Source organism: Podarcis cretensis (assembly GCF_951804945.1).
Source record: "Podarcis cretensis genome assembly, chromosome: 5".
Lineage (NCBI taxonomy): Eukaryota > Metazoa > Chordata > Lepidosauria > Squamata > Lacertidae > Podarcis > Podarcis cretensis.
The window spans coordinates 102,798,641-102,825,039 of NC_137174.1; the positions used below are offsets into that span (position 1 = coordinate 102,798,641).

A 26,399-nucleotide genomic window follows, 5' to 3' on the forward strand; every position below is an offset into this window, starting at 1 on the left:
AGCTTGGGGTCCACCAAGACCCCTAGATCCTTTTCGCATGTACTGCAAGTAAGCCAGGGGCCCGCCATCTTATATTTGTGCATCTGGTTCTTCCTGCCTAAGTGCAGAACCTGACATTTGTCCCTATTGAAATTCATTTTAAGTCGCGGTAGTTCCTGTCAGAGCAGGACTTCATCAGAGCAGTGCAGTCAAGAGGAAGAAGCTCCCCTCCTGTTTCCTCACCCATCGCATCTGCAGAATGTCCCAATTGGACCTCCAAACCCATCGGGCAAATTGCTTCTGTGATGTCAAAAGCCATGCCTTTAACTGGAGATTGGGCACAGCACCTGCTTGGTTTTGAAAGAGAAGGAGTAAGTGAACCTTTCAGTCGCTCTTTTCCCCTTGGGTGATTTGGAGACACCATCCCTTTCAGCCTCAAGATTGCACTTGCAAATTTGTGTGAAGAGAAGATCTCTGTAGCCTGATCTGCCCAAAGGGGCCCCTCCAGGCCACCATCGCACTTTCTGGAAGCCCAAAAGCAGCACATGAGGACAACAGTCCTCTCCTGCTTCTGTTTTGCTCCCTTGCACAGGGCACAGTGGCCCATACAACTTTTCCCCACAGCAGTTTCCCCAAAAACAAAGGCCCATGCGACTTGGTCCCAGTGCCAGAGTGTAGACTAGGGTCCCTGCTGGCCTTCAGCAACTGCTCCCTCAGGCAGGATTCTGAAAGTCCAGAAGTTACATCTTGCCCAGAGGACTTTTGAGCTACTTACTCTTTTATCTCCCTGCCCCTGTATCCCAGCATAGCCAGTGTGTGCCCTCTGACCCCCCTCCCTCTGCCTGTTGCCTTCATGCCTGGTGCTCCCCCCAGGAGCTCCATCTGACCCCCTTCTGTAACACACACACACTCTTTTGGCTCAACCCCCTTGTCTCATCCCCACCCGAAACCTGTTGAAGAATGTGTCGCTCGCCAGGACACATCCTGTCCCTGCCACCCTGACTGCTGCTATTGTATTTACCTTTTAAGAATATCCCATACACATTCCAGTTTTCAGAATAACCCCCAAGGTTGCCAACCACCCAAAATTAAAAGCAGTTCAAATTCAGAGTAAAATACTAAAAGCAAGGATGAAAGTCAAAGTTCTACTTTTTAGGTGGGAAGAGTGAGATTCACAAACCCAGCATGAGCAACCCAGGAGTAGAGCCAGCAATGCAATGCAGCAGCAAAAAAGTCTGATGCAGTTCCAGGTTGCATTAATGGATGTGTAGTCTCCTGACTGTAAGAAGGCATACGGTGCCATTTGTTCATTTTGATTAGACCTCACCTAGATTGTCTAATTCTGAACACAGAAGTTTAAGAAGAGTATCAACAGTCTGGAAGGCGTGGCAAGAAGTGTCCTCTGAAGAATGTCCTATGATGAATTGGGGGGGGGGCAGATGGTTAAGAGCACCAGGAAAGCCCCCCAAAGGGCTTGTTTCCTTTTGCCCAGAGGCCAGGATATGGGCCATCAGGTTCACACCACAAGGAACAGAACTGGCATCACAAAAACCTTCCTGCTGGTGCCAGCTGTGAGGCAGACTCTGTCTCAGAAGGTGATGGACTTCTTCACTGGAGGCTTTTAAGCAGCAGAGGTGGGGTGGGGGGGATCCCCCACCTATCTGGGATCTTGTGGTAGAGGAGATCCCTGCTACCATCTGTTGAACTTCCTTCCTCTTCTCTTGTTCTGCGCACTTTCCCGCCTGCTGTACCTGCCTTAATTTCCTCCAAGCAGAGGCTGGCTTTCCATCTGGGACCCCCGGTGCTCATCTGGTGGTTGGTAGCTGCTGCCTCTCCTGCCTGCTGCTTCTCTGTCTGCATCTGCTGCAGAAGAGGAGGCTGCCCAGGGATCCCAGGTGCCCCTCCTGCCCTGGCTAATCCATTAGGCTGCTGCAGCTTCCAGGATATGCCTTTGCACGGGCTGTTAATCGGCTAAGCCACTAGGTGGTAGTGAAGCAGTGGCAAGCTCTCTTGTCCCCTGACTGCCAGGTTGGGGGGGGGGGGCGTTCCTTGAAGGCAGTCATTCACCTTGCCAGATCCAAAGTCTTCCCCCCTCCCCCTGCCTGGAGGTGGGGACATGCAGGGTGGCATCGCCTGCCTCCTTTTCCAGAGGAGGAATCCAAGAGAGAAGGCTGAGCAGCAGCTTCCAGAGAGCTCCCTTCCTCCACCATGAAGAGCGTCGCCCGTCCTTCTGCCCTTCTGCTCTGCTTTCAAGCTGGTAGGCTGAAACTCTCTTCTCTGATGAGGGTCAGATTCCATGGAGAAGGAAGTTTCTTCTTGGGAATTCTGGAGGTGGGGGGTAGGGCCTGGGCCAGAAGACCCCCCCCCTTTCATGGTGGGTTTAGGCACCCCGTGGCTTTTTAGGGCTAGTTGCCACTCCTGGGGTTTTTACAGCCTTTCTCTAGCTTAAGCATGGCCCAATTCCTAGCCACGACAGGGCAGTTGGGAGGGAGCAGCCCCAGAGATTCTGGCCCAGCAGGATCAGACCCCAGCGAGGGAACAGGCCCTTCTGGCTGAAGCACAGATCCAAACAGGATGACCCAAGTGTTCATTTGGCAGGGATACCAATAGGAATACCAACTCCTGCACTCTGTTGTGAGCAAGGGCCCGATCCCACTCTTCCTTGGCAGAGCACCCTGTCAGGGTCAAGAGCCTTACTTTCCCCTTCTGGCTCAGCCGTGGGAGTCTCGGAGCGGGGCCTGTCCAAAGAGCAAAGGACCCGCTAGGGCAGTGGCTGCTGTTCTTCCTGCTTTGGGGTAGACTTTGGCTTCCAGGAGCTTGTCCGTTTAAAACCAGCTCTCTCAGGAAATGAGAAAATGGTTGTCCCACATTACCCGTTTTCTTGGCAGGCCGGGGGGGTGGGCAGAGATAGCCAGAAACCACCCCAGGCCCTTTGCAGTTCCAGCCAGTCCTACAGCTGCAAAGCCGTTGACAGGAACCTGCTCTTGTTGCTTTATGCACAGTTGGTTGATCTTTAAATAATTTTTGTAACAATACATATAATGAACCCAAACACTAAGAGCTAAGAAACAAAATAGCAGCAGCTGAATTCATAATACCATTAAGGAGATCAGACATGTAATCAAAGGAAAGAGTGAAAAAGGAGTGAAGAAGAGAGAAGGCGTCCAAAGGGGATGTGGATTCTGGCAGAGCCCACACGGACGGTTCACGCAAACCGTTCCAAAGAGGAGTCCCAGATCTGAGACACAGTGGTGCCTCGCAAGACGAAATTAATCCGTTCCGTGAGGCTCTTCATATAGCGGTTTTTTCGTCTTGCGAAGCAAGCCCATTGACAGCTGAGCGGATTAGCCCTATTAGTGGTTTAGCGGCTTTTAGCGATCAGCTGTTAAGCGGCTTATCAGCGGATCAGCTGATAAGCGGCTTAGCGGCTTAAGAAAAGGGGGGGGGAGGGAAAAAAACCCGTAGGAACTTGCAAGACATTTTCGTCTTGCGAAGCAAGCCCATAGGGAAATTCGTTTTGCGAAGCACCTCCAAAACGGAAAACCCTTTCGTCTAGCGGGTTTTCCGTCTTGCGAGGCGTTCGTCTTGCGGGGCACCACTGTATTTTGTTTTCTGTATGCTGCTGGACAAAAGGAGCCCTTCCCTAGGTGTCCAGGGAAGAGAGGCCCTCTGGCCAAGAAGAGTGATTGGGGCAGCTGCTCAGTTCTGCCAGGTCAGCCACTTGGCCTCCAACCAGCCACGCAGGTCCAGCTCCGCTGTCCCTCTAGCAAATCCCAGGACAGTGGCGTACAATGGGCGCAGCATGGACCCCTGAAGACTTCAGAAATGTTTCTAGGATCAGGCTAATATGGGGCAGGGCGCCTGCAGGGCAAGGCAGGGCGTTTAGTGCTGATCCTACTGATCGCTTTGGGCAGCTGCCATGCACTTTGGACAGAGGCAGTTGGCGTCCAGGATGCCTGGAAAACAAGCTTAGGGAGGGTACAAGAGCAAATTGTAGGTTTGGGGAATTACAAGATTCTGCTACATGCTTTGAGTTTCAGAAGCACTTGAAGCTGTTGGGCCATAGACAGAGACCAGGAGGTGCCATGCGTTCAGCCATCCTGCTGAAGGCAGCAGCAAAAACTGATATTTCAGGAGGGGAAAAGGCAAGAAGGTCTGTCCCCGCTTTGCCCATCCATGGCAGAAAGGCCCCAGGCCACCCAGCTCTTCTCCAGCAACTCTGGGGCCCCAGTTTTAATACTGCTGATGGGAATGTTGTTTGTGGAAATATGGCAGCAGTCTGAGCCGTAGTTCTCCACACAATGCTGAGTTGGGAGAAATGAGCCACTTTGAATCTTGCCAGGGAAAAAGCCAGGAGATATTATGTATGTAGAAACTAAATGATTTGGCTTTGCTCAGCTTTGGTCCATTTGTGCAAGGACCTGGTGGCCTCAGCTTTTGTCTTCTCTGCAAAGTTGAGACAGAAAGATACAGAAACAGAGCGACCTGCAAACACCACTTTGGCCGAGTTCCTATCATCATTTTTACCATAATCAAGAGAACATAAAGAAATGTTGCTGGTCATTTTCTCTTGCTGGACAACTGAATACGACCTCACATGATGGCACCTGGGATTTGCCACATCAGGAGGAAAGTTGGAGGCTTAACAAGTGACCTTGGGTGGTAAATTGCCACCCATATTCACCACATGAAATTGACTGAGGAAGCCATTTCAGAAGCAAAGGGTGGGAGTGGGTCTGTGCCCCTGGGCGGCAGCAGCAAAGCCCTCCAGAGGATACAGCCCCTGAGGGTCCTGCTCCACCCCTCTGCCCCCAGGTGACACGGGCCAAGCTGAACAATAGGCCCTGCTTGGCTCCTGTCTCATGGGGTCCCTGTGTCTGGGATAAAAGTTCCCTTCTGGGGAGGCCCAGCACAGCCCCTCGTGGCTAGATGGACAAGTGGAAATGACACCCTTCGAGACAGAGAAGCGCATTCCTGGAGGAGAAGGCTGTCCGTGGCTTCTGACCCCGATGGCTGTGTTCTCTCTTCCCTGTGGGAGGCCTTGTGCCATGGGATGTCAGCTGCTGAAGACAGCAAGGGGAGGGAAGCCCTGTTTAGGGAAGTTTTTAACGTTTAACTGTTTTAGTATTCTGTTGGAAGCAGCCCAGAGTGGCTGGGGAAACCCAGCAAGACGGGCGGAGTAAATAATAATAATAATAATAATAATAATAATAATAATAATAATAATAATTATTATTATTATTATTATTATTATTATTATTTATTGGAGCACTGCCCTTTCGCTCAGGTCCTACAGGACTTTGGGACCCTCCCCAGGGACACAAACAGGCCCTGATCAGATGCTCATCCCCAGCAGTTCCTCCCTGTCTCACTTGGCATGTGTGTGCTTTTCAGTCTTTGCCTTGGACCAGCTGAATTGGTGCACAGTCTCTGACAAAGAGCTTGCCAAGTGCAGCGACATGAGCAAAGCCTTCTTCAGGGCCAACATTCGACCCCTGCTGACTTGTGTGAGAGGTGTCTCAGCCAGCGACTGCATATCGATGATCAATGTAAGTCTAACTTGCTTGGGTCTGGGTTTGGGGAGGGGAGGCAACATTTCTGGCTATGACTGGATGGAAGTACTGGCCCTGCCTGTCTCCTCAGGTGTAGAGTCTTCTTTCTCAGGCAGTAAAAAGGTAAAGGACCCCTGGACGGTTAAGTCCAGTCAAAGGTGACCGGTGTTGTGGCACTCATCTTACTTTCAGGCCAAGGGAGCTGGTGTTTGTCCACAGACAGCTTTCCAGGTCAGGTGGCCAGCCGAACTATACCACTTCTGGCACAACGGGACACCATGATGGAAACCAGAGCACACAGAAATGCCATTTACCTTCCCACCACAGCAGTACCTATTTATCTACTTGCACTGGCGTGCTTTCGAACTGCTAGGTTGGCAGGAGGTGGGACAGAGCAATGGGAGCTCACCCCATTGCGGGGATTCGAACTGCCGACCTTCCGATCGGCAAGCCCAAGAGGCTCAGTGGTTTAGACCATAGTGCCACCAGCGTCTCAGGCAGTACCATCCTATGGATGTGTTAGGAATTGCTGGGGACCACAGCAAGAGGTGTTGCTGGGCTTGTGTCCTGAGCACTCAGCGGCTGGCCCTGCTTCCCCTTCCGACAACCTGATGCCAGCTGGGCTGCACTTTGCTGATGCTGTCAGAGAGACAGGGAGGTTGGGAGATCGGCTTGCCCAGCCGTTGTGAAGGAGAAAGTGGTAAGCGGCGGGCTTCTTCCTCCCTGCTGCTTCCCTTAATTGCCAGGCAGGCAGGTGTGCAGAGCACAGGGTGATGCCTTTGCCTCTGTTTCTTCCTCCAGTCTCATGTTTTGAATCCTTGTTTCTTCTGCTCCCCCTTGGTCACCTCCTTCCCTCCCTCAGGCACATCGGCAAGGCCAGGCTAGGCTGGTGGCTTGGCTGTGCTGCAACTTTTCCTGTGGTTATTCACCCTGTTGTTAAATGGCTATGAGGTGGGCAGGATCTGGGCTCAGCCACCAGGAGGAAGGCAGCTCCTTCTGGCCAGGAACTGAACTTTGCTACCCAGGGCTGTTGTGCAGATGGGTGAGATATGGGCAGACATATCTTGCTGCCTGTGATGTACCTTCCTTGGTGGTTCCTTGGGGATTATAGGTCAAGGCCGTGAAACCCCATTGTGGATGTGGGAAGGGTCAGTCTCCTGTTTGAGAGGCTCTATGGCTTTCTGTATCCCACTGGGCTGAGCCTGTGACTGACAGCATTATTACGGGGGTGGGGGTTGCATCCAGATGTCGTCATCCTGGCAGTTGGGCAGTTCAAGGTGGAACTCCGCATGAGAGAGAAGGAAAACCTTAGTGAGCTGCAGGACTGGCAAACCAAGTGTTGCTACTCGAGAGCAGGATTCCCCAGAGAGCCTGCTGAGTTGAGGGAATGTTTAGCCCCGGGAAAGTGGGGGGGGGGGCATTTTCATTGGTTCTCTTTTGCTATTTGTCTCCAAAGGGAAACACGCTGCACCTCTTTTTCTTAAAAATCCCTATTTTTTCCACTTTAGTCAACTCTTTTCTTGTTTCATGACCACTGTGTGGCCTCAGCTTATTTTTAACACTCTCTCTACCTTCACACTACCTTCAGAGGCTTCAGTGAGACCCCAGGGAAACTTGGGGGCTGGGGGCTTTGAGGAAGCCTGGTGGAAATGGCGACCCACTTACCAAAATCTTGAAGGAGGGAGGCTGGGCTGGGCAGAGGGGTCTCTTGGCATGAGCCTGCAACTCCCTTCCCTCCTAAGGGGCTGCCAAGCAGGTACCTAAAATGCCCACCTGTTTCCTTGACAGGCAAGTGTGGCGGATGTGGCAGCCGTGGATGGCGGCACCATTTATCAGGCTGGGAAGGAATACAACCTGAAGCCAGTGGTGGGAGAAGCCTATGGCCAAGGTAAGTGAGTTGTTGCCAGCATCTGTCCCTCTGTTCAGGCAGGACCCAGCAGCTGCTCCACTTGTGTGCCACAAATGCCTTTTCTGCTGATAACACATGGGTGCTGGGGGAAGATCAGTGCCACATAATCTGTATGCACAGCCATCTTCCTTGCATCCAGCCTCACAACACCCACGTGGAAAGAGTGTGGGAATGTTCTGGGGTGCAGGAGAGGATATATTGACTAATTATATCCTTATCCAACTTGTGCTAACAAGTTCCCAAAATATCAGCAGAGTTTATAGACATTCCCCTTTAAGTTCGCAACGGTAACGTGTGCACAGGTTCGCTAGAACCTCTATAATAATTACTCTGGCAATTTCCCCTTTTGTTCCCTCTTAAAATACAAGACTCGACACAGTCTTCATAAAAGTATAAAAGAGTTTACTCCCGTTCTGTTCACAATATGATCCCAGAAGGTAGGCAGGCTTAAAAAGGTTACATACATTTAGAAACTATCTTATAGGAAGATAGTACTGTCCTCTCTTGGCTGAGAGCCAAGAGGGCATCCGTAGATGTTCCTCATCGAAGGAAGATGGCAGAGAGAAGAGAGAGAGTGGCTGCCTGCCCTGTGCTTTTATCATTACCTGCACAGGTGAGGCCACACCCACCTCTGGTCACATGCGGAGGAAGTCCGTCCCCAGGAAGTTTACCTGCTTGCTGGACAGACATCCCTCCCCATGTTCTAACATGTACACTCTAGGAATGTTGTCATTGACTGCTCCTGTGTTTACATCCCACAAAGAGAAGCACTGGTGTTTTCATTTTGTGTGGAGGAACTCAGTGGAGAAAGTGACTTGGCCAGTTCAGTCCAGCAAGGCCAGCACTGGGAGGCAGAATCTCTCTGAGCCAAATCCAGTTCACTCACTGCCCACCTGGGCAACGGCTCTTCCCAGTTGCAGCAGCAATTGATTCCAGCAGGCCAAGTCAAGCACTGAGCACGGTTCAAATGTGCAGAACAGCCAAGTGACTGTGTGCATGAAAACCCATGCTGACTGGACAGGGCTCCAGTGGCATCCAGTGGCATCCACGGTGCCATCCTGCTGAGGCCCTGGAGGCGCAAGGTCTTCTCAGACTGACAGGCCCCCTTCCCACTATCCCTGTGCAGATGTTGGCACGTCCTACTACGCAGTGGCTGTTGTGAGAGCAAACTCCAGCTTGACTATTGACAGCTTGCTGAGGACCAAGTCGTGCCACACGGGCATCAACAGGACAGCCGGTTGGAACGTCCCCATTGGCTTTCTTCGTGACAGCGGCCGGATGCCAGTGATGGGCTGCGAGGTAGCTGCAGGTGAGGCCTGCCTGCAAAGGGCTGGTTGAGGACGTGCCACCAGCTTCTGAGTTGCAGAGAGTCAAACTGCTCCTCTGATCAGTTGCACAGATGTCCATACATTTATGTAATATTCTGGACTGGGATTGTGGTTGGGTTGCAGCTGGCATAGAAACACCCCCATGTCCTGCCAAAGGAGGTTTTTGTGTGCAGAATTTGACCATGTTCTCTGCAATTGCCAAGTCCAGAGCCTTGCTTTGCTTTGCAAAAGTCCCAGAGAGAGAGGGTTCTCTTCCCACCCCACAGTTGTGTGTGTGTGTGTGTGTTGGGGTCGGGGAAGGCGCACAGCATCACCTGCAGAGCCCTGAACATGCTGGGTCCTGATGTACTCAGTTGCACACACAGAAGAAGACTCTCACTCCCCAGCATTGGTTTGTGCTCAGCACAGAGGGAAACGGGGGTTGTGTGTGCATGTGGGGCTTTGTGGCTCCTTGGCTGGCTGTGAGCTGCAAAGGTGTGTCCCTTGAGCTGGGCCAGGGGGGCTCTCTTGGCCAGAGGGAGGGCTGTCCCTCCTTGTGTTCAGATCTCCTTCCAGCCTTGACCAGTGTCCAGCAAGGCTGCTTCTCCAGCTGCTTTCTCCCCTAGGGCCAGGGGTGGCAGCGGGGGCTGCTCTGGCCTGGCTTGTGGGTCCAGCCCCTCACTCCTCCTTCTCTTCCAGCCGTGGGCAACTATTTCAGTGCCAGCTGCGTCCCTGGAGCCAGTGGAAACGGCTACCCAGCTAACCTCTGTGAGCTCTGCAGAGGAGATGGGGCCGGCCGGGGGAAATGTGAGCTGAGCCCCAACGAGGAATATTACGACTATATGGGCGCCTTCAGGTACCTTTGGGGGACAAGAGAGTGGGGCCCGTTCCCCTGGAAATCTATGAATGCTGAGATATAAAGAAAGCTTGGCGTATTATATGACATGAAAGTAACAGAATATATCAATGCTGCTTCTTCAGGCAGCAACACTACAATTGAAGCAGGCAGCAAACCCTACAACACCCTGCGCTAAAGTGGCAATCATTCAGGTTGTTACGGAAAAATCTAGGTGTGAGGCTGCTCAGTCCCCCAGCTGGTCGGGCAGAGCTCCCAGGTCCCTGCGGGATAAAGGAAGGATTCCAGCCACCAACCGGAGCAAATAGCTGTAGACCAAAGTTTATAGCGCAATACAGTGATACCTCGGGTTAAGTGCTTAATTCATTCTGGAGGTCCGTACTTAACCTGAAACTGTTCTTAACCTGAAGCACCACTTTAGCTTATAGGGCCTCCTCCTGCTGCTGCGCCTCCAGAGCACAATTTCTGTTCTCATCCTGAAGCAAAGTTCTTAACCTGAAGCACTATTTCTAGGTTAGCGGAGTCTGTAACCTGAAGTGTATGTAACCCGAGGTACCACTGTAGGTTGAAAGAGGAAATTTGAACCCTGAGGAGCGTCTCCACCCCCATCCTTCTGCCCGGACACTGAGGTCCAGCGCCGAGGGCCTTCTGGCGGTTCCCTCATTGCGAGAAGCCAAGTTACAGGGAACCAGGCAGAGGGCCTTCTTGGTAGTGGGAGCCTTCTCTGGGAGCAGCGGCCAAAAGCTTCTCACCACGCTGTGCTTCTGCAGCCATTGTGGGGCCTTGACTGTGCCTCGGTTTCCCCTCAGGTGCCTGGTGGACGGAGCAGGGGAGGTGGCCTTTGTGAAGCACAGCACAGTCGCCGAAGCCACCGAGGGTGAGTCAGTTTCTGCCAGGGGGAGCCGGTGGCCTCTTGGGTGAAGATTTAGGCATGTGCAGGTGCTGGGAGAGGGACCGAAGAGGGGGCACTAACTCCTTTTCCAGGAGTTGAATTCTTCATGCAACAACATTGGATTTATGGGTCAGGAGAGAGTTATTCCCTCTGCTTCTCTAGGTGAGAAGGGAAACCTCACCTGGGGAAGGCACAAGGGCCTGTCTGCTAATGGTTCTCCTGGGGCAGTTTTTGAAATAAATGGAACGCAGAGGCATGAAGCAAGAACAGTGACAAAACTGCTCAGCTTGGCACAGTTCCCTGTGGTCTCCCTTTCAGTGGTGCCCATGGGAGTCCTGGTTTGCAGGGAGGGGAGCTGTCCCCGGCCTGTGTGGGTCACTGCCTGTGCTCTGCTCTGCCTTCCAGGCCAAGCTCCCCCCTCGTGGATCCCGCCGGGGCTTCAGGCCACGGACCTCCAGCTCCTTTGCCGGGATGGCAGCAGAGCGGCCGTGACGGAGTGGAGGTCTTGCCACTTGGCCCGTGTCCCTGCGCACGCCGTGGTGGCCAGGGATGACGCGAATGCCAGCCTCATCTTCCAGCTGCTCAACCAGGGGCAGGTGGGTCCCTCTGGCTCCCCAGCTCCCTCCCCGGCCTCTGCTCCAGCTGCTGGCCTGACTGGAGATGAGGGGTGCCCACCCCACCCCCACGGCCTGCTGCATCTCCCCAATGTCACCTGCTCTGCAGAGATGGAAAGGAGGGTGGGGTGCTGAGCTTCTCTGGGCCCTTCTCCCTCAATTGCAGACTTGGGGGGATTGTGGTGTTAAGAAGAGCAAAGTTTCCTAACCGGAACTTCCTTTTCTGTCATTGTTGCAGCAAAGGTTTAACACCGAAGGTGCTGATTTCCAGATGTTTGACTCTTCAGCCTACGATGGAAAGAATCTTCTCTTCAAAGACTCCACCATGGAGCTGGTTCCTATTGTGGGCCAGTCCTACCAGGCCTGGCTGGGGGAGGAGTACATGCATGTCGTGCGGGGACTGGACTGTGACCCTACAAGTATGGGGCATCTGGGGGTTGTCTCTCTAGGGAAGAGTAGTGGCTCCTTTATCTCAGAAACAGCCCCTGGGGGGAGGGGAGGCCCTGGGAGTTGGGTGGGAGAGAAAGAGCCACGAGGGCTGGGCAGAGGGTCAGCAATAGTGCGGGGCAGGCAAACTAGCCTGGGTGTCTGTGGTCAAGGAGGCTTCGTGGTGAGAGCTGCCTCCTGTGGGAGGGAGTTCCACAGGGGAATTCTGTGCTGCGTGAAGAAGGGCTTCCTCTTATCTGTCCGGAGCCTTCCAATGTTCAGCTTCAGGCGGGGTCCACCAGTTGTAGAGTTAGAAGAGAGGGAGGAAACTTTCTCTCTCTCCACTTGCTCAATGCCAGGCAGAATTTTATAAACTTCTATCATGCTGCCTCTTCCTTGCCTCTGGGACTTTTTAGTTTAAAGAGAAGTCCCCAGCACTGCAATCTTCCCTCGTAAGGGAGCGGCGGCACCCCTCTGACCGTTTTGGGGGTGCTCTCCTGAACCTTTCCCGCCCAAGGTCCCTGTGCTCCAGGGCCTTGATCTGTTTCCAGATGCTCTGACCCCCCACATTCTGCTCTCCTTAACCTGTGGCCCTCCAGGTGTTTCTGATGAGTGTTAGAGTCCCACAACATCTCACCTGCCTGATGGCAGCCTTTCTGAGAAGAGTGCACTTGCAGCTTGGTGTTCTTTTCCCCCTCATGGCAGGCACCGAGTTTCTTCTCAGTGTCTTTGCACAAGGACCCCCAGGATCTCAGTCATGCCTCCCTCAGCGTGGGATTTGCTGACCCATCGCTTGCTTGCCTGGGAGCTGGGCCTGCTGTGGGCCTGCCATGTTCTCAGCCGCGCTTTTTTCTGGGGCTACAGGGCTGCCTCCCTTCCTGCGCTGGTGCGTCTTGTCTACAGAGGAGACCTGGAAATGCAGCCAGATGGCCACGGCCTTCAAGGACAAGCAGCTGAAGCCGGAGCTGCAGTGTGTTTCGGCAGAGAGTCCCGAGCAGTGCATGGAGCGCATCCAGGTGTGGTGCCCAGCGTGGTGGGTTAGCCTGGGGGCTGCTGCTGCTGCCCTCTCATGGGCAGACCTCAGGTGGCCATCAGGGAGATGGGGAGGGGTCTCATCCCAGGGTCCTTGCCAGGCAGGCAGCAGGCTGTTTGACTAGGCTGCATGAGAATACCTGGCATGGGGTGGTAGTCTTCTATTGTATCTCTTTTTTCTATTTTCATTCTGCTTTCCAGGCAAATATTGTCTCCCAAAGCAGCTCAGGGCAACTGAAAGCAGGGTGGAGAGACAGACAGATGGAATAAAAGAGAGAGGCACTGCCCCAAGGAGAGAAAAGGCAGGAGGGAGAAGTGGGGGTGCAGGGGGCTGGGAAATGGTCAGAAGGGGAAGGGGAGCAGCTCAGGGCTCTGCATGCAGCTTCCATCCCGGAGGGCAACTCCAGGTGGGGCTGTGGGAGGGCCTTGCCTCAAATCCCAGGAGAGCCATGTCTCAGGGCAGACAGTGCTGGGAACGGGAGGCAGCTGCCCAGGATCCTCTGCCAGGATCCTTCTAATCTTCCCTCCCTGTGGCCCTGGCTGGGCAGGGGAGCTGCAACGGCCCCCTCTTCCTGCCCTTGGGGATGGATGGGGCTTAACTCCCCCCCCCCAGGACCGGGGCAACTGGCCATGGGAGCCCAAGGGTTTGTTCTGGCCATGGGGGGCAGGCAGGGGGAGCCAGCTCCTGGCAGCTGCTCCTTCCTGTTCTCCACATCCAAATCGGTGCCTGGACACAGCAGAATCAGTGCAGCGGCCCTGAAGCACCGGGCGCCCGTTGGGGCAGTGGGGGCCTTTCTTCTTCTCCCCACTCCTCTTCCATTGGGGGTTTGGCGCCATTTGGACGCACAGCCTCCCAAGCACATCCCTCCAGGTGCAAATGCCTCTCACCTCACCAGGAGCACCAGAGCTACTAAAGGAAGCCATGCTGGCCCTTTGCCTTATTCATTCAAAATAATGACAAGCAGCCAAATAACAACGTTAAAAAAAAATCACAAAACCTGCACCTGTCAGAACCAATAAAAGACGTTGGGTCAAAACAGCAGGTGGAGCCCAGAGCATCACCATCAATGAATCCCAGGGTGGAGGTCTGGGGGGGGGGTCATTGGCGTCCAGAGAAGAGCCTTTGGCTAGTCTTGCCTTCACAGCCTGGCAGAGTTGCATGGGCACCGAGGTGGTCCTTTGGGCACTGAGAATCCTAGAATTGTAGGGACCCCTGAGGGACCTCTAGTCCCCCCCCCCGCCGCTTCAGTGCAGGAATCTCAGCTCAAAGCATCCACAGCTGATGGCCATCCAACCTCTGCTCAAAACACCACTTTCTGAGGAAGTCCACTGTCCACCGTTGAATGGCTCTTTACCCTCTTCAAGCTCTTCCCAGCATGTGCCATGTGATTTCAGACTGGGACTCTGGAATTCATGGCTTGCGCTCAGGGAGCCCTCCTTAGCCCAAGGGCAGTGGAGATGGAGTGAAGCAGAGGGATGTGAGCATCTGGGCATGGACTAAGCTGAAGCAAAGGTATCAGGCAGCCATGCCCAGATGGGTTAGAGGGCAGGATGGGTGTCACGTATCTGGTGGGGAACAGGAGGGCTGGCTGCACTGGCTTCTCCTTGCCACCTCCTGCTGGCCATCCCCATTGGGTCTCAGCCTGCGCCTCTGCATCCATTTCCTTCTGTGACCTGTGAGCAAGACAGGACAGTGCAGAAGGGGGCCATTTGGGGACAGGCATTGGGGCAGGCAGGCACCTCTGCTCCCCCCCCCCCCCCGTGACTCAGCCGGGTCTTAAAAGGATGTTTTGATTTCCTTTCAGAACAGAGACATTGACGTTGTGTCTCTGGCCGGAGAGGATATTTACACGGCTGGGGAGACATATGGCCTGGTGCCAGCTGCTGGCGAGCATTACGCAGGTGAGGAGGCTGGCAGGACTGAAGGCCTTTTGTGTGCAAGCTGCTTTGTGGCCGGCCGGCTGGCGACTCAGTGCCCACAAACGTGGACACCGCCCAGCTGGGCACCACAGAGCTGAACCAAGGGATTCTCTAAGGACCTTTCCTGGCCCCCCAAGCGCAAAGGTCCGTGGGGCAATTGGTGATTGGCAGCAAAGACGCAAAGAGCCTGGAGGCCTCAGATTTCTGGCTCAGACTGCGCTCAGGTGCTGATCTTCAAGGAGACAGGAGACCCACCGCACTCCTTTCCCCCTTGCTCTCTTGCCCCGTGGGGCTCACAAGCCGAGGGCTTCCTTCCGGCCTTCGTGCTGGGGCTGGGCTCCCCTGAGGACAGTTGTGGGCAACCTGTCAGGTTCCTGGGTCACGCTGGCCCCAGAAGGTTTGGCCAGGGAGGACAAGAAAGGAGTCCTTCAAGAGCTGGGGGGGGGGGCACACGTTGCCCACCTGTAACCCCGACTGGGGCAGGGGCTTGCCTTGCCAGTCTCGTACTGTGCCTTGGCTGCCAGTCTTTGCCCAGCTCTTCCTCTTTCCTCTAAGACAACAGTCACTGAACAAGGAGGACCCAAGGAGGGAAGCATGTGTGTCTCGGGGGGGGGGGGGGCGCGACCCTCCACTGTGTAAACAGAAATGATCCCTGTGCCTCTATGGTGCCCCTTGTCTTTCCTGACCCCTTCATTTCAAGCTCTTGTCCAAAATGCTGCTCTTTTTTTAGAGATCCCCTTTTAAACAGCTAAAGGAGGGGGCAGAGGGGGTTCATGGTTTCTTTTGTGCTTCCTGCCCCCCCCCCCCAGATGAGGACACCACCAGCACCTACTACGCAGTGGCCCTTGTGAGGCGGGTGGCTGATGACGCCTTCACCATCTACGAGCTGCAAGGAAGGAAGTCTTGCCACGCAGGTTATGGGACAATGGCTGGGTGGAAGATGCCCATTGGCCTCTTGCTGAAGAAGGGGTTCATCCGTCCTCAGGACTGCAACATCCCCAAAGGTAGGGGGCAGGAAGGGGCTGCTGTTTGGGACTCTGGGTTGACCCTTTGGGGCCAAAGGAGACATGGAGGGCATACACAGACCTCTGCTGGAGAGAGAGAGAGAGAGAGAAGGGGGAGCAATGGGTGGAGGGGCCCTTGACCCCCCTTCTCCCCCTGCCTTTCTTCCAGCTCCTGCATGTGGCTGCCCCCCCCAGGGGGTCATGGGATCACCCCCACCAGGCCAGGTAAGGCAGGTGCTGAGGCACCCTCTGGCCCAACAGAGGAAGCCGCCTGATACTGAAGACGGCCAGTGATCTCCACCCCCTCAGTCTTGCCTGTGCTGAACAGAACCTGCCCTCTGGAGTCTCACAGCATCGCAGAATTGTAGAGTTGGAAGGGAGCCCTGGGGTCATCTAGTCCACTCCTGGTCTCAGGCAGGGAGTCTTCTCTGGCGCTGCCTGGGACCTTCTGCATGCCTAGCAGGGACTCTGCCCTTGAGCTGTGGCCCACCAGCCTCTCTGGTGAGTCAGAGTTTGGCCCAAAGCTCTACCCTCATCCTGGTTCATCTGGGACCTGATGAAGCCTCATGCATCCAGGCGGGGCCGGGCCCCTTCCAAGTCCCTCGTGCCCAGCTGTTTTGGGGGCTCCTCCTGGCCTTGCTGAACCACCCCTTCATGGGCTCATGCCCGGCTTCGCCCTCCTCCTCTCGTTCCAGCGGTGAGCACCTTCTTCTCTGGCAGCTGTGTTCCTGGGGCCCCGGGAGACAGCCTGTGTGAGCTCTGCATTGGGGACCTCAGTGGCAAATACAAGTGCAATGCCAGCAGCCAAGAACGTTACTATGGCCACGCTGGAGCTTTCAGGTAACGGGGACTGGCAGGGGTGTGTGTGTGCCAGCTGGCCTGAGCCTCAAGTGCCTGGCAGGAGAGAGGAGGGGGTCTTTACTCTTGCTTGCCACCTGGAAGGCTCTGGGGAGAGACTCTTGGGGTATGAGCATGGGGCATTCCCTGAGACATGTGTTGTCCAAATCAGATGGCACTGACTGCAGCAGGGAAGGGTGTTTTCAGAACATAAAAAGGGGGGATGTACTTGGTTCCTCTCAGCCCACAACCACAAAACCAACCATGGAAGTTGTTCACATCAGCCAAAGCTCCTGGCTGCCGCTGGCCATTCCACCGGGGGGGGGGGGGTCCCCATGCCTTGCTTTGCTGCTGCTGGAGGTCCTTCTGCCACCTGCTTCCCACTTGCCGTCAAACTCTTGGTGTTCTTTCCAGGTGTTTAGCTGAGGGTAAAGGCGATGTGGCCTTTGTCAAGCACTCCACAGTCTTTGAAAACACAGATGGTATGTTGCCCACTCCTGTCTTTTATGATCCCTCCCTCCCTCCCTCTCCTTGAAACCACTCTCTGAGCACTTTTGTCCTTCCAGGGAACAACATGGGCTCCTGGGCCTCCCAGCTGCGCTCGGGGGATTTCCAGCTCTTGTGCCCAAATGGTGCCCGTGCAGAAGTTAGCCAGTTTGCCTACTGTAATTGGGGACAGGTACCCGCCCACGCCATCATGGTCCACCCAGACACAAATGCTTTGGCTGTTTTTGGACTTCTGAACATTGCACAGGTACCGGTTTATGGCTTAGAAGAGAGACAACACAAGAGGGCGCCATCGCCATCTTCATCCTCCTGAGGGTGCTCTTTTCTCTCACTGCTTCCTGTTGGGCACCAGGGTGGCCAGTGGGAGGTGGGCCCCCTTGGCCTGATCCAGCACTGCCGGGCACTCCTTCTGTCCGCATGTGCTCTGGTGATTCTGCCCTCAGAGGTCAGGCTGGTGCTCTCAGGAGGGGCCCTGACACCCCTTGGCACTCTGACCCCTGGTGGGGATGCAAGCTCAGACAGCGGAGGTCCCTGCATGTTCTTGGATCCCTGCTTGGTTTTCACATGGTTTAGGTAGTTTATTCTGCTGCTGGTTTATTTGAACTTGGGGCTTATCCACACTTCCCTTTCCTCCGCTCTTTGCAGGCATGGCCCACAATTTAATGCTCTGTGTCCAAACACACACACCCTTTTTGCTGTACAGCCTCCCCCCTCCAACCGCACTCTTTAAAGCTCAATTGGAGCAAATGGCAATCCAAAGGAAATCCCAACTGACATTTGCTCTGACTGAGCACTAAAGAGTGGGTTTTCGTGGGGAAAGTTCTGAGGCAAGATAAATGCTCCAACACAGAGTGTTAAAGCCCTTACTGTTGTCGCTGTGTTGAGCTGCTCTGTTTCTGCTCACTCCCCTTGTGGGTCTGGATCAAACAAAAAGGCAGGGTGTAAATGAAGCCCCCTTCTACCATCCACACTTCCTGCTCCTGAGATTTGTGGTCTTGGTTTTGATGCACTTTCTCAACCGTTTCCAACAATGTACCCTCATAGAAACTCTCCACCCCTCCCACCCCACTTGGCACCATAGAGTTGGAAGGGACCTCAAGGGTTATCTAGTCCAACCACCTGGCAGTGCAGGAAATCCAAGACTACATCATCATCCCTGCTAGGTAGGCCATCCCAGGCTGTGCTTAACTTCTGGATGCAAGTGAACAAGAAATTAGAATAGGATCAACATGGTCACAGCAGGATTGTGGAACAGCCAAGCAGCAGCATTTCTCAGTAGCCAGGCTTGGGTTTTGCTAAGATTTTTTTTATAAGTTTCAAGTGTGGAAATAGTAAATGGGCATCTAGGTGCCGTCAGCATGAAATGAAAATAAAATAAAATCAGGAAAAAGTTTCAGTAATGGAGGAGAAGGGGCAGATGAACGATGGGGGCGGGGAATGAACAATGCAGAGTTTGTTACAGAAAGGTGTAGAGCGGAGTTGCTGGTTATGTTTAAACTTTCATGGAAAAATCCAAGGAATCAGAGCACTGCAGCATCACCCATCCCTGGCAGCCCAGCAGACTCAGCCCCCTCCTTGGGTAAATATTTATAGCAGCACTGCAGGCTGTGAGTGGGAAGGATTCTTGGTCTGGAGGTGGCCCAGGAGCCTCTAGGCGAGTGAGGAATAATCTGTGATTCAGGAGTACAGATTAGGTTCATCTGTGATGCTACAAAGCAAAACGCTAGCAAAACTATCCATTTATATTTCCAGCACTTATGGAATGTTTGAAAAGTATAAATTGTCTCATTCAAAAATATGATCCCAAGAATATGATCTGAACCTCTCTGGGTTTTTTTTACATGAAATTAATTTCAAAAGAGTTTAAAATGCAGACAACAAAAAGGAATGAACACAACACTTGATAAGATCACAAAAAGGAATCCCACTAAAAGTCGAAACAAAATAAAAATTCCTTCCAGTAGCACCTTAGAGACCAACTAGTTTGTTATTGGTATGGCTTTCGTATGCATGCACACGAAAGCCATACCAATAACAGTTGGACTCTAAGGTGCTACTGGAAGGAAATTTTATTTTTTTCACTATGGCAGACCAACACGGCTACCTACCTGTAACCCACTAAAAGTGTTAGTTGCTTACCTGAGCAGTTCCTGGTTGGCGCACAAATTTTCTTTTTTTTATTAAATAATATTTATTCCAGTTTTAAAAATTACAAAAGAAAACACTAGATTAAACAAGAAAAAACAAGACCATGAATACAAACAAGCAAAAAACAAAACAAACAAACAAACAAACCCAGAAAAATACAAGCAATTAAGAGAAAAAAGAAAAAAGAAAAGGGAAAAAAAATCAAACCTTCCCATAACTTATTTTCCATTTGCTTATTTCCTTGACCTCCTCACACCTCCCTTTTTTGTATTCTAGTTCAATTAGATATTTCAGCAAATACTTTCCATCTTTGTTTTTATCCCAATAATTTATCTTAACATACTGTAATTTTACACTCTCTTCTTTCACCACCTAATAATTTATCTTAATATACTGTAGTTTTACATTCTCTTCTTTCACCAATTAACAAACCATTTTTTCTTTATTTGATCTTATTTCTCATTAAAATTAATATATTTGAGCTTGATCTCTTAAAAACATTTCCCCTAGGGTCATAAAATTTCATTCCACGATTTTTCCATCCCTCATTAAGTTTTTTAAGTCTCCTTATATACACTTTAAATTCCCAGTCTTCTTCCACCGTCTCCTCTCCCTGGTCTCGGCCCCTGCCGTCACTTCCATCAACCCCCAACAGTCCATCAACCTGGAGATCTTATATCCGAGGCTCTTAACTCTTCTTCACGTCCCTTCTGCCGTTCTTCTTGATGATCTTTGATACTAACAAGCAGATCTTGGGGATGCTCCAACCCAACAATACTTTTATTCCTTCTTAATAAGTCGGCCAGTTCTCCATGGTTAAAGCTAGGGCCCATAAAGCATTCCAAATCTTGTTTCGCAATTCCTCCAAATCCAAAGGCCCCAAAGGCTCCAATCTTCTCCTGGCCCAAATCCATATCCCCAAAGTCAATTGATTCCTGAATAAGGGAATCTCTCCAACTTTCCATTTCCAGGCCAGGCGCCCATCTTCATAATCTGGCTTTTTCTAGTTACAGTCATATAGGGCCTCAACTTCTAATCCTCCATTTGCATCTGTAAGGTTGAGGCTCCCCCTTGTATTGCTTTATATTCAACAACAACAACTTTCTCCTTCTCCGATTCATCCATTTGTTCAGTTAGAATAGATTCCTGTGCCAGATCAACTTCTGTGCTGATACCCACTTTTGTTACCAAGATATCAATATTAGTAGCCATGACATATATCTGTTTATATGAACTCACAGCTGTCCATGGAGGCACAGGTCAAATCTGTGTCCAGGGCAGCTGTTTACCAGCTCCATCTGGTACGTAGGCTGAGACCCTATCTGCCTGCGGACTGTCTCGCCAGAGTGGTGCATGCTCTGGTTATCTCCCGCTTGGACTACTGCAATGCACTCTACGTGGGGCTACCTTTGAAGGTGACTCGGAAACTACAACTAATCCAGAATGCGGCAGCTAGACTGGTGACTGGGAGCGGCCGCCGAGACCATATAACACCGGTCTTGAAAGACCTACATTGGCTCCCAGTATGTTTCCGAGCACAATTCAAAGTGTTGGTGCTGACCTTTAAAGCCCTAAACGGCCTCGGTCCAGTATACCTGAAGGAGCGTCTCCACCCCCATCATTCTGCCCGGACGCTGAGGTCCAGCGCCGAGGGCCTTCTGGCGGTTCCCTCATTGCGAGAAGCAAAGCTACAGGGAACCAGGCAGAGGGCCTTCTCGGTAGTGGCGCCCACCCTGTGGAACGCCCTTCCAGCAGATGTCAAAGCAATAAACAACTACCTGACATTCAGAAGACATCTTAAGGCAGCCCTGTTCAGGGAAGTTTTTAACATGTGATTTTACTGTATTTTTGGTTTTTATGGAAGCCGCCCAGAGTGGCTGGGAAGGCCCAGCCAGATGGGCGGGATATAAATAATAAATAATAAATAAATAATAATAATAATAATAATAATAATAATAATAATAATAATTATGCAGCTTTCCCAACAGATAAATTGTCTTATTCAATACAGACACTTAGCCAACATTCTTGAGATGTTCAAGGTCAAAACCTGGTTTCCCACACTCTTTATCTTAAAGCCAAATTCTCCAGCTGCACTTTTGTAACAATGTCCCAAAACTCCCTCTAGAGGAAGACAGTCTCCATTTGTATCAATCCTTTCCAGCACAATTCCAAAAGTAAAATAGTAACAGTTTTCAGTTACCTTTTCTTTTTTTTAAGCGCAGAAGCGGACGATGGAAACAATGTCTTTTTTTTATGGCCAGCTGTCAAGTTTATCCTGTTCACCGTCAGAGGACTTTTTGCAAACCGTTCCCAGGTTCAGAGACGCGATGATTCAGTTTTTAATTTTTCACTTTCTCCTGCAGAATCACTTGGTCAAAATTCCCCCCCTCTTCTCCTCCTTCCAAGGGGGTTAAGTAGTTTCAATCAGTGGAGTTTTAATCCTTTACATGAGACTTTCCAAGACCTTAGTTAACGACTACTTTGCCTCAGTCTGTTTACAGAAAGGGAAGGTGGACTTCCTGTTTGAACCTTCTCCCATTCGGTACCAAATTAAATTATTTTAAAAGTCCAATTTTCCGTTCTACTCACAGGTTGTTGTTTAAAATCCAATTGCCCACAGGAAAAAAGTCAGCGCTCTCCGACAGCAGCAATGCGGCTTCACTCCGTGAAAGAAGCGGTCGATTCAAAGCACCGCACCGCTCACCCCACGTCGCTCCGGATTCCCTATACCGGGTCTTCCCGCGAGTAGGGGGGGGCGCAAAAGGTGCCAGCCGAATCCCAAGTTCACAGGCTTATCCACCTGTGATTTCTGAGGGTCTCCGCCTTCGCCGTGGCGGTCAGACCCTGTTTTTCACGGAGCAAGTTCCTCCCGAACGGAGGAGCTCCGCCATTGCCGGAGGCGCTAACCCGGAAGTCAACCCGGTGGCTCCAAACAGATTAAAAACAGAAAAAAAATCAAACATTAAAAAGTTCCCTAAACCGCCAGTGATAAAAACCACACTCAAGATGATAATAGAAAGCAATTTATTGGTGTGCAAAGCTTCACTGAAAGCATGTTATCTTCTCAGAAGATAATGGTATTTTGAAGTTAGAGGAAAACAAAACAACTTAAAGCAATGCAGCATAATATTTTTTAGAACAGTATCATTTTAAAATGGTATAAGCCTAGCGCTACAATGGCAGTGACAGAGCAATCAGCCAGTGTTTGCTTAAGGTCGGAGCTCCCCCAATTTCTTCTAGTCCATCTAGTTGTGAAGCATAATTTCTAAGCATATTCACCTTTTGGAATTAAGTTAATAGTGAGCCAAACAAGGCAACCCAGTGTAGCGAACTTCTTGCTTCTCCCCGCTCTGGTGCTGGGAATCACAAGGTGCTGAGAACCCCCCTGCCTGCTCTCTGCAAACTCTGGCAGGCAGCAGCTCCTCAGCCCCCCCCCCCCCCGCTCCAAAAGGAGAGGTGCTCCTGGGTGTAACCAGGGACCTCTGCTTGGCTTTCAGGACTTCTTTGGCGACCACAATGAAAATGGATTCCAAATGTTCAACTCTACAGCCTTCAAAGGGAAAGATTTGATCTTCAGGGACTCAACCGTTGCCATTGTGCCAGTTGGGGCGAGGAGGACGGCCATCTCCTGGCTGGGGGAGCCATTTGTGGAGGCCCTGCAGGGCCTGAGGGCTTCCCAGTGCTCTGGTGCAGGTGAGTCTGAGAAGCCCCATGGACTCCCCCCATCGCCTGTCCCTGCAGCAGAGAGAAGTGACCCATGGAGTATATCCAGCATGCCCAGTGTCTTTGTGTGGGTCCCCCCCCACATCAGCACACTAGTTTATAATATGGCAGTTGCATTTCTGTCATTCCAATAATTGACAAAACAGGCCTGTCTCTCTCAACACCATGAATATGTCACAGCCTCCCTGCTCTCCATTGAATCAGTTCAGTTGATTTGTCCATTTCTGCCATTTCTAAGTATAGTATCACTACTTTCATTCAACTTGTATCCCACCCTTTCTCCCAAAGGAGCCTGGGGTGCAAAGGCACCATTGAAACAATGTCCTTTTAAAAGCCTATGTGATTTTTTGTTAATGAATGTGTCTGGCTACTCCTGAGGGTCCCTGGAGGGGAGGGATCCCTGATCCTGGGCTGTGAGGGGAGAGGGAGCAATCCATATCCCAGTCCTAGCACTGAGCTGAGAGGAAAGAGACTGCTCCCCCCTCACCAATCTGGGGAAGGAGGGAGGGGAGGATAGGCATCCTTGTCCCTGCATATATCTGGGCCTCAAAGGTTCTGTGGAACACAGTGATCCTCACGCCTTCCGTGTAGCATAGAAGTTGGTTTGCTTTTAAAATATTTTAAATTAATTTTTCACAAAGAAAAAAAACTTTACAAATTTTACCATAAACCATAACTTACTTTATCAACTGACTTGGAAGTTTATAAGCTTATGCATGGCATGGGGAAGGTAGATAGAGGAAAGCTTTTTCCCCTCTCTCCCAACACTGAAACTTGTGGACATCCAATGAAACTGAGTGTTGGAAGATTCAGGACAAAGAAAAGAAAATCCTTCTTCACACAGCTTAGTTAAACTCTTGAACTCCCTCCCACTGGAGGCAGTGATGGCCACCAACCTGGATGGCTTTAAAAGAGGATTCAACAAATTCCTGGAGGGTCAGTGGCTCCTTGCCCTGATGGCTCTGCTCTACCTCCACTGTGGGAAGCAGTTTGCCTCTGAATCTCAGCTGTCGGGAATCCCAAATGCGACTAGTGCTGTTCCATGCAGGTCCTGCTTCTGGGCTTCCTACCAGCTTCCAGTTGGCCAATGTGAGAGCAGGTTGTTGGTCCTGCAGGCCCTTCTAATATCCTTATGTCCATATGTTACATTCCAGCTTTGTCAGTGAATGTCTTCCTCCTGCTGCTGATGACAAGTCTTGGTCTTGCTGGATTCTGCTGTCCGTGATCCATTGGCTGAATGCCAACATGCCATGAGGCAAAAGGCAGCTGCAACATGGACCACCACCACAAAGTCAACAAGCCAATCAAATCAGCTGGCCTGATCCATCTGGAAGAAGTGGAGCATGCTGGGCCGTCCGTTTTCCTCAGACCACAAACGATGGTTGCTAAAGCATTTCCATTGTGGTGGGAACAAGCCTGGCCTCTCCAGGGCTCCTGCACTAGCCTTCCTTTCTGCTTCTCTGGCACAGTCCTGAGGGGGGGGGGGCTCAGAAGCCTTTGTTTACCATTTTGGTTAATTATCATGTCGTTCAGAACTGACAAACTGGTTATTCATAACCGAGATTTGTTTGAAACAAGTTAACTCCAAGTGATGGCTTATGAAGCAGACTTGTTTCAACAAAGCAAATTTTAAAATAGCCACATCCTTAACTGTGCTTAAGTAAAAGGAGCAAAAGCTTCCAGTTTGCTCCTCACAAGCTTGGAATAGGTGAGCTTGGGGGGGGGGACTTGTCTCCTCCCCTCCAAGACTAGCCAGGCTTCCTTGTGATGTCTGACTGCAGCCCCTTTTGGGAGACTTGGCTCTGCATCCAGAGATCGAGAAATGGCTCCCCTCCCCTTGTCTGCCTGCAGTTATGGCCCTGGGCTCGAAGTGATGCTAGGAGGAGGCAAGGAGCTGCATGTCTGCCTGCTGATTGCTTGAAGAGCGTCACTGTGTCCATCTTTTTATACTAACTAGACTAACACAATTACTGTATTTATTAACTCCCTTGAGAGTCCCGCTATGAATAAAAAAGCAGGCTATAAACAGAATAAACAGGAGACAGAGGTGATGGCAAGGAAGGCATTTTCCAGCCCTGCCTATCTTGGCTATATGTTGCAGCACCTAGAACTCCACCGCCAAAGACCCCTCCCATAAGCAACAAAAGGGCAAAACCTCTTAGTACAGTGGTGCCTCGCAAGACGAAATTAATTCGTTCCGCAAGTTTTTTTGTCCTGCGATTTTTTCGTCTTGCGAAGCACGGACTTTGGAAAAGCTTCAAAAATCACCAAAGTCTTCAAAAACCTCAAAAAAGGCTACCACACCACGTGCTATAAGTTGCTCCTCGAAGTGAATGCACGGTTTTAAGAAAAAGGAAACTTGCAAGACAAAGGAAACAAACTTGCAAGATGTTTCCATCTTGCGAAGCAAGCCCATAGGGAAATCCGTCTTGCGAAGCAACTCAAAAAACGAAAAACTCTTTCGTTTTGCGAGTTTTTCGTCTTTCGAGGCATTCGTCTTGTGAGGTACCACTGTAAATGCCTGCAGTAGCTATTGGGAAGGGAGACAAAGTTAAGTAACTGCAGTTTCCAGGATTTTGCCACAACAATAACATGAGATGTCAGCCATACCTGCCATGGTTTCTGGGGCTGGAAAAACTCACCTGGGTGCAGATGAACAGTCTGAGAAAGAATATACCAGCCAACACTAAGCATGCAGAGAACCCTCCCCAATGCTTTGGATGAAGCCATCTCAGCTTCACCAGACCTGCCTTGATTGGGCAGTTGTCCACTGGAAATGACAACAATCCCTAGTTGTCAAAAGCCAGCTCTGAAAAGGTTGAAATAAAGCATAATCTCCAGTCTGGGGCAGGGGCAGATAATCTGGATCAAAGAGGGTTGTCCTTCTGCCACAGACTCTAATTGCACAACCCAACATCTCCGTGTGATGGGAATAGGCACCTGTATCACAGTTTCTTCTCTCTACTGATCAGCACAGGCCTCCATTGCACCTGGGCTCCAGCATGTTTTGAGGGGTGGAAATGGAAGGCTTGGCCTCCCCACTGGACACATCATTCAGTGCAAAGGAAATGGATGGCATCATCTGATGTCACATCAAGTGTGTGTGGGAGTGTAGGGCTAGGGGTTACTGAGAGAGGAGACCAGTGCAGGTCAGTATCTCAGCACCTTACAGTTGAGGAATGGCTGGCTTTCCCCCAGCATTCTTGCAATTCCCTGAGCTGCTCTGCGGGAACTTTTCCATCTTGGCAGAGGGTGGTCTTCGTTGCTTTGCAAATTGTGTAATCTGCCCAACACAGTGTAAGTATTGAAGCACCACCGGAGCAGGTGGCATTCTGCAGCGGCCTTTTTCTCTGAGCTGGTGAATTCTGGGCCAAGAGCGATGGGCAGAAGAGAAATCCCCGCTTGCCTGGAGCTTGTTCGGAGGAGGAGGAGGCCTCGAACCCTTCCCTGGCCCTGGCGCGCTGGGAGAACCGCCCTCTTCCTGGGACTGGCTGTTGTTGTTTAGTCGTTTAGTCGTGTCCGACTCTTCGTGACCCCATGGACCAGAGAACGCCAGGCACTCCTGTCCTCCACTGCCCCCTGCAGCTTGGTCAGACTCATGCTGGTAACCTCGAAAACACTATCCAACCACCTCGTCCTCTGTCGCCCCCTTCTCCTTGTGCCCTCCATCTTTCCCAACATCAGGGTCTT

General features: G+C 51.5%; 1 protein-coding gene and 1 long non-coding RNA gene across 3 annotated transcripts; one reads left to right on the forward strand and one right to left on the reverse strand.

The window, feature by feature from the left end:
* Positions 1–865: 865 nt before the first annotated feature.
* On the forward strand, positions 866–23,997 carry MELTF (melanotransferrin). Of its 2 annotated transcripts, XM_079977841.1 has the most exons (16): positions 869–2,236; positions 5,374–5,528; positions 7,320–7,419; positions 8,567–8,749; positions 9,447–9,603; positions 10,413–10,480; positions 10,901–11,091; positions 11,348–11,528; positions 12,400–12,551; positions 14,373–14,469; positions 15,297–15,491; positions 16,187–16,331; positions 16,743–16,810; positions 16,895–17,082; positions 22,484–22,679; positions 23,864–23,997. In XM_079977841.1, exons 1-16 carry the CDS (start codon positions 2,188–2,190, stop codon positions 23,932–23,934), a joined length of 2,196 nt encoding a protein of 731 aa, XP_079833967.1. In that variant the 5' UTR covers positions 869–2,187; the 3' UTR covers positions 23,935–23,997. The 2 variants fall into 2 exon arrangements, with proteins under 2 accessions (XP_079833966.1, XP_079833967.1); XM_079977840.1 differs by lacking the exon at positions 23,864–23,997 and having other exon boundaries at positions 866–2,236; positions 22,484–23,172.
* Positions 23,313–26,277, reverse strand: LOC307217200. Its single transcript, XR_013839421.1, has 2 exons — positions 25,219–26,277; positions 23,313–24,866 (listed from the first exon to the last, which is right to left on the reverse strand). It is a non-coding gene; the product is annotated as an uncharacterized lncRNA (long non-coding RNA).
* Between the last annotated feature and the right edge of the window lie 122 nt (positions 26,278–26,399).

Excerpts from the sequence above, each read along its gene's own strand:
- MELTF (XM_079977840.1), top strand. The coding sequence starts at position 2,188 with ATGAAGAGCGTCGCCCGTCCTTCTGCCCTTCTGCTCTGCTTTCAAGCT. Across the intron at positions 10,481-10,900 it reads AGTCGCCGAAGCCACCGAGG|GCCAAGCTCCCCCCTCGTGG; the intron begins GTGAGTCAGTTT and ends TCTGCCTTCCAG. Across the intron at positions 14,470-15,296 it reads TGCTGGCGAGCATTACGCAG|ATGAGGACACCACCAGCACC; the intron begins GTGAGGAGGCTG and ends CCCCCCCCCCAG.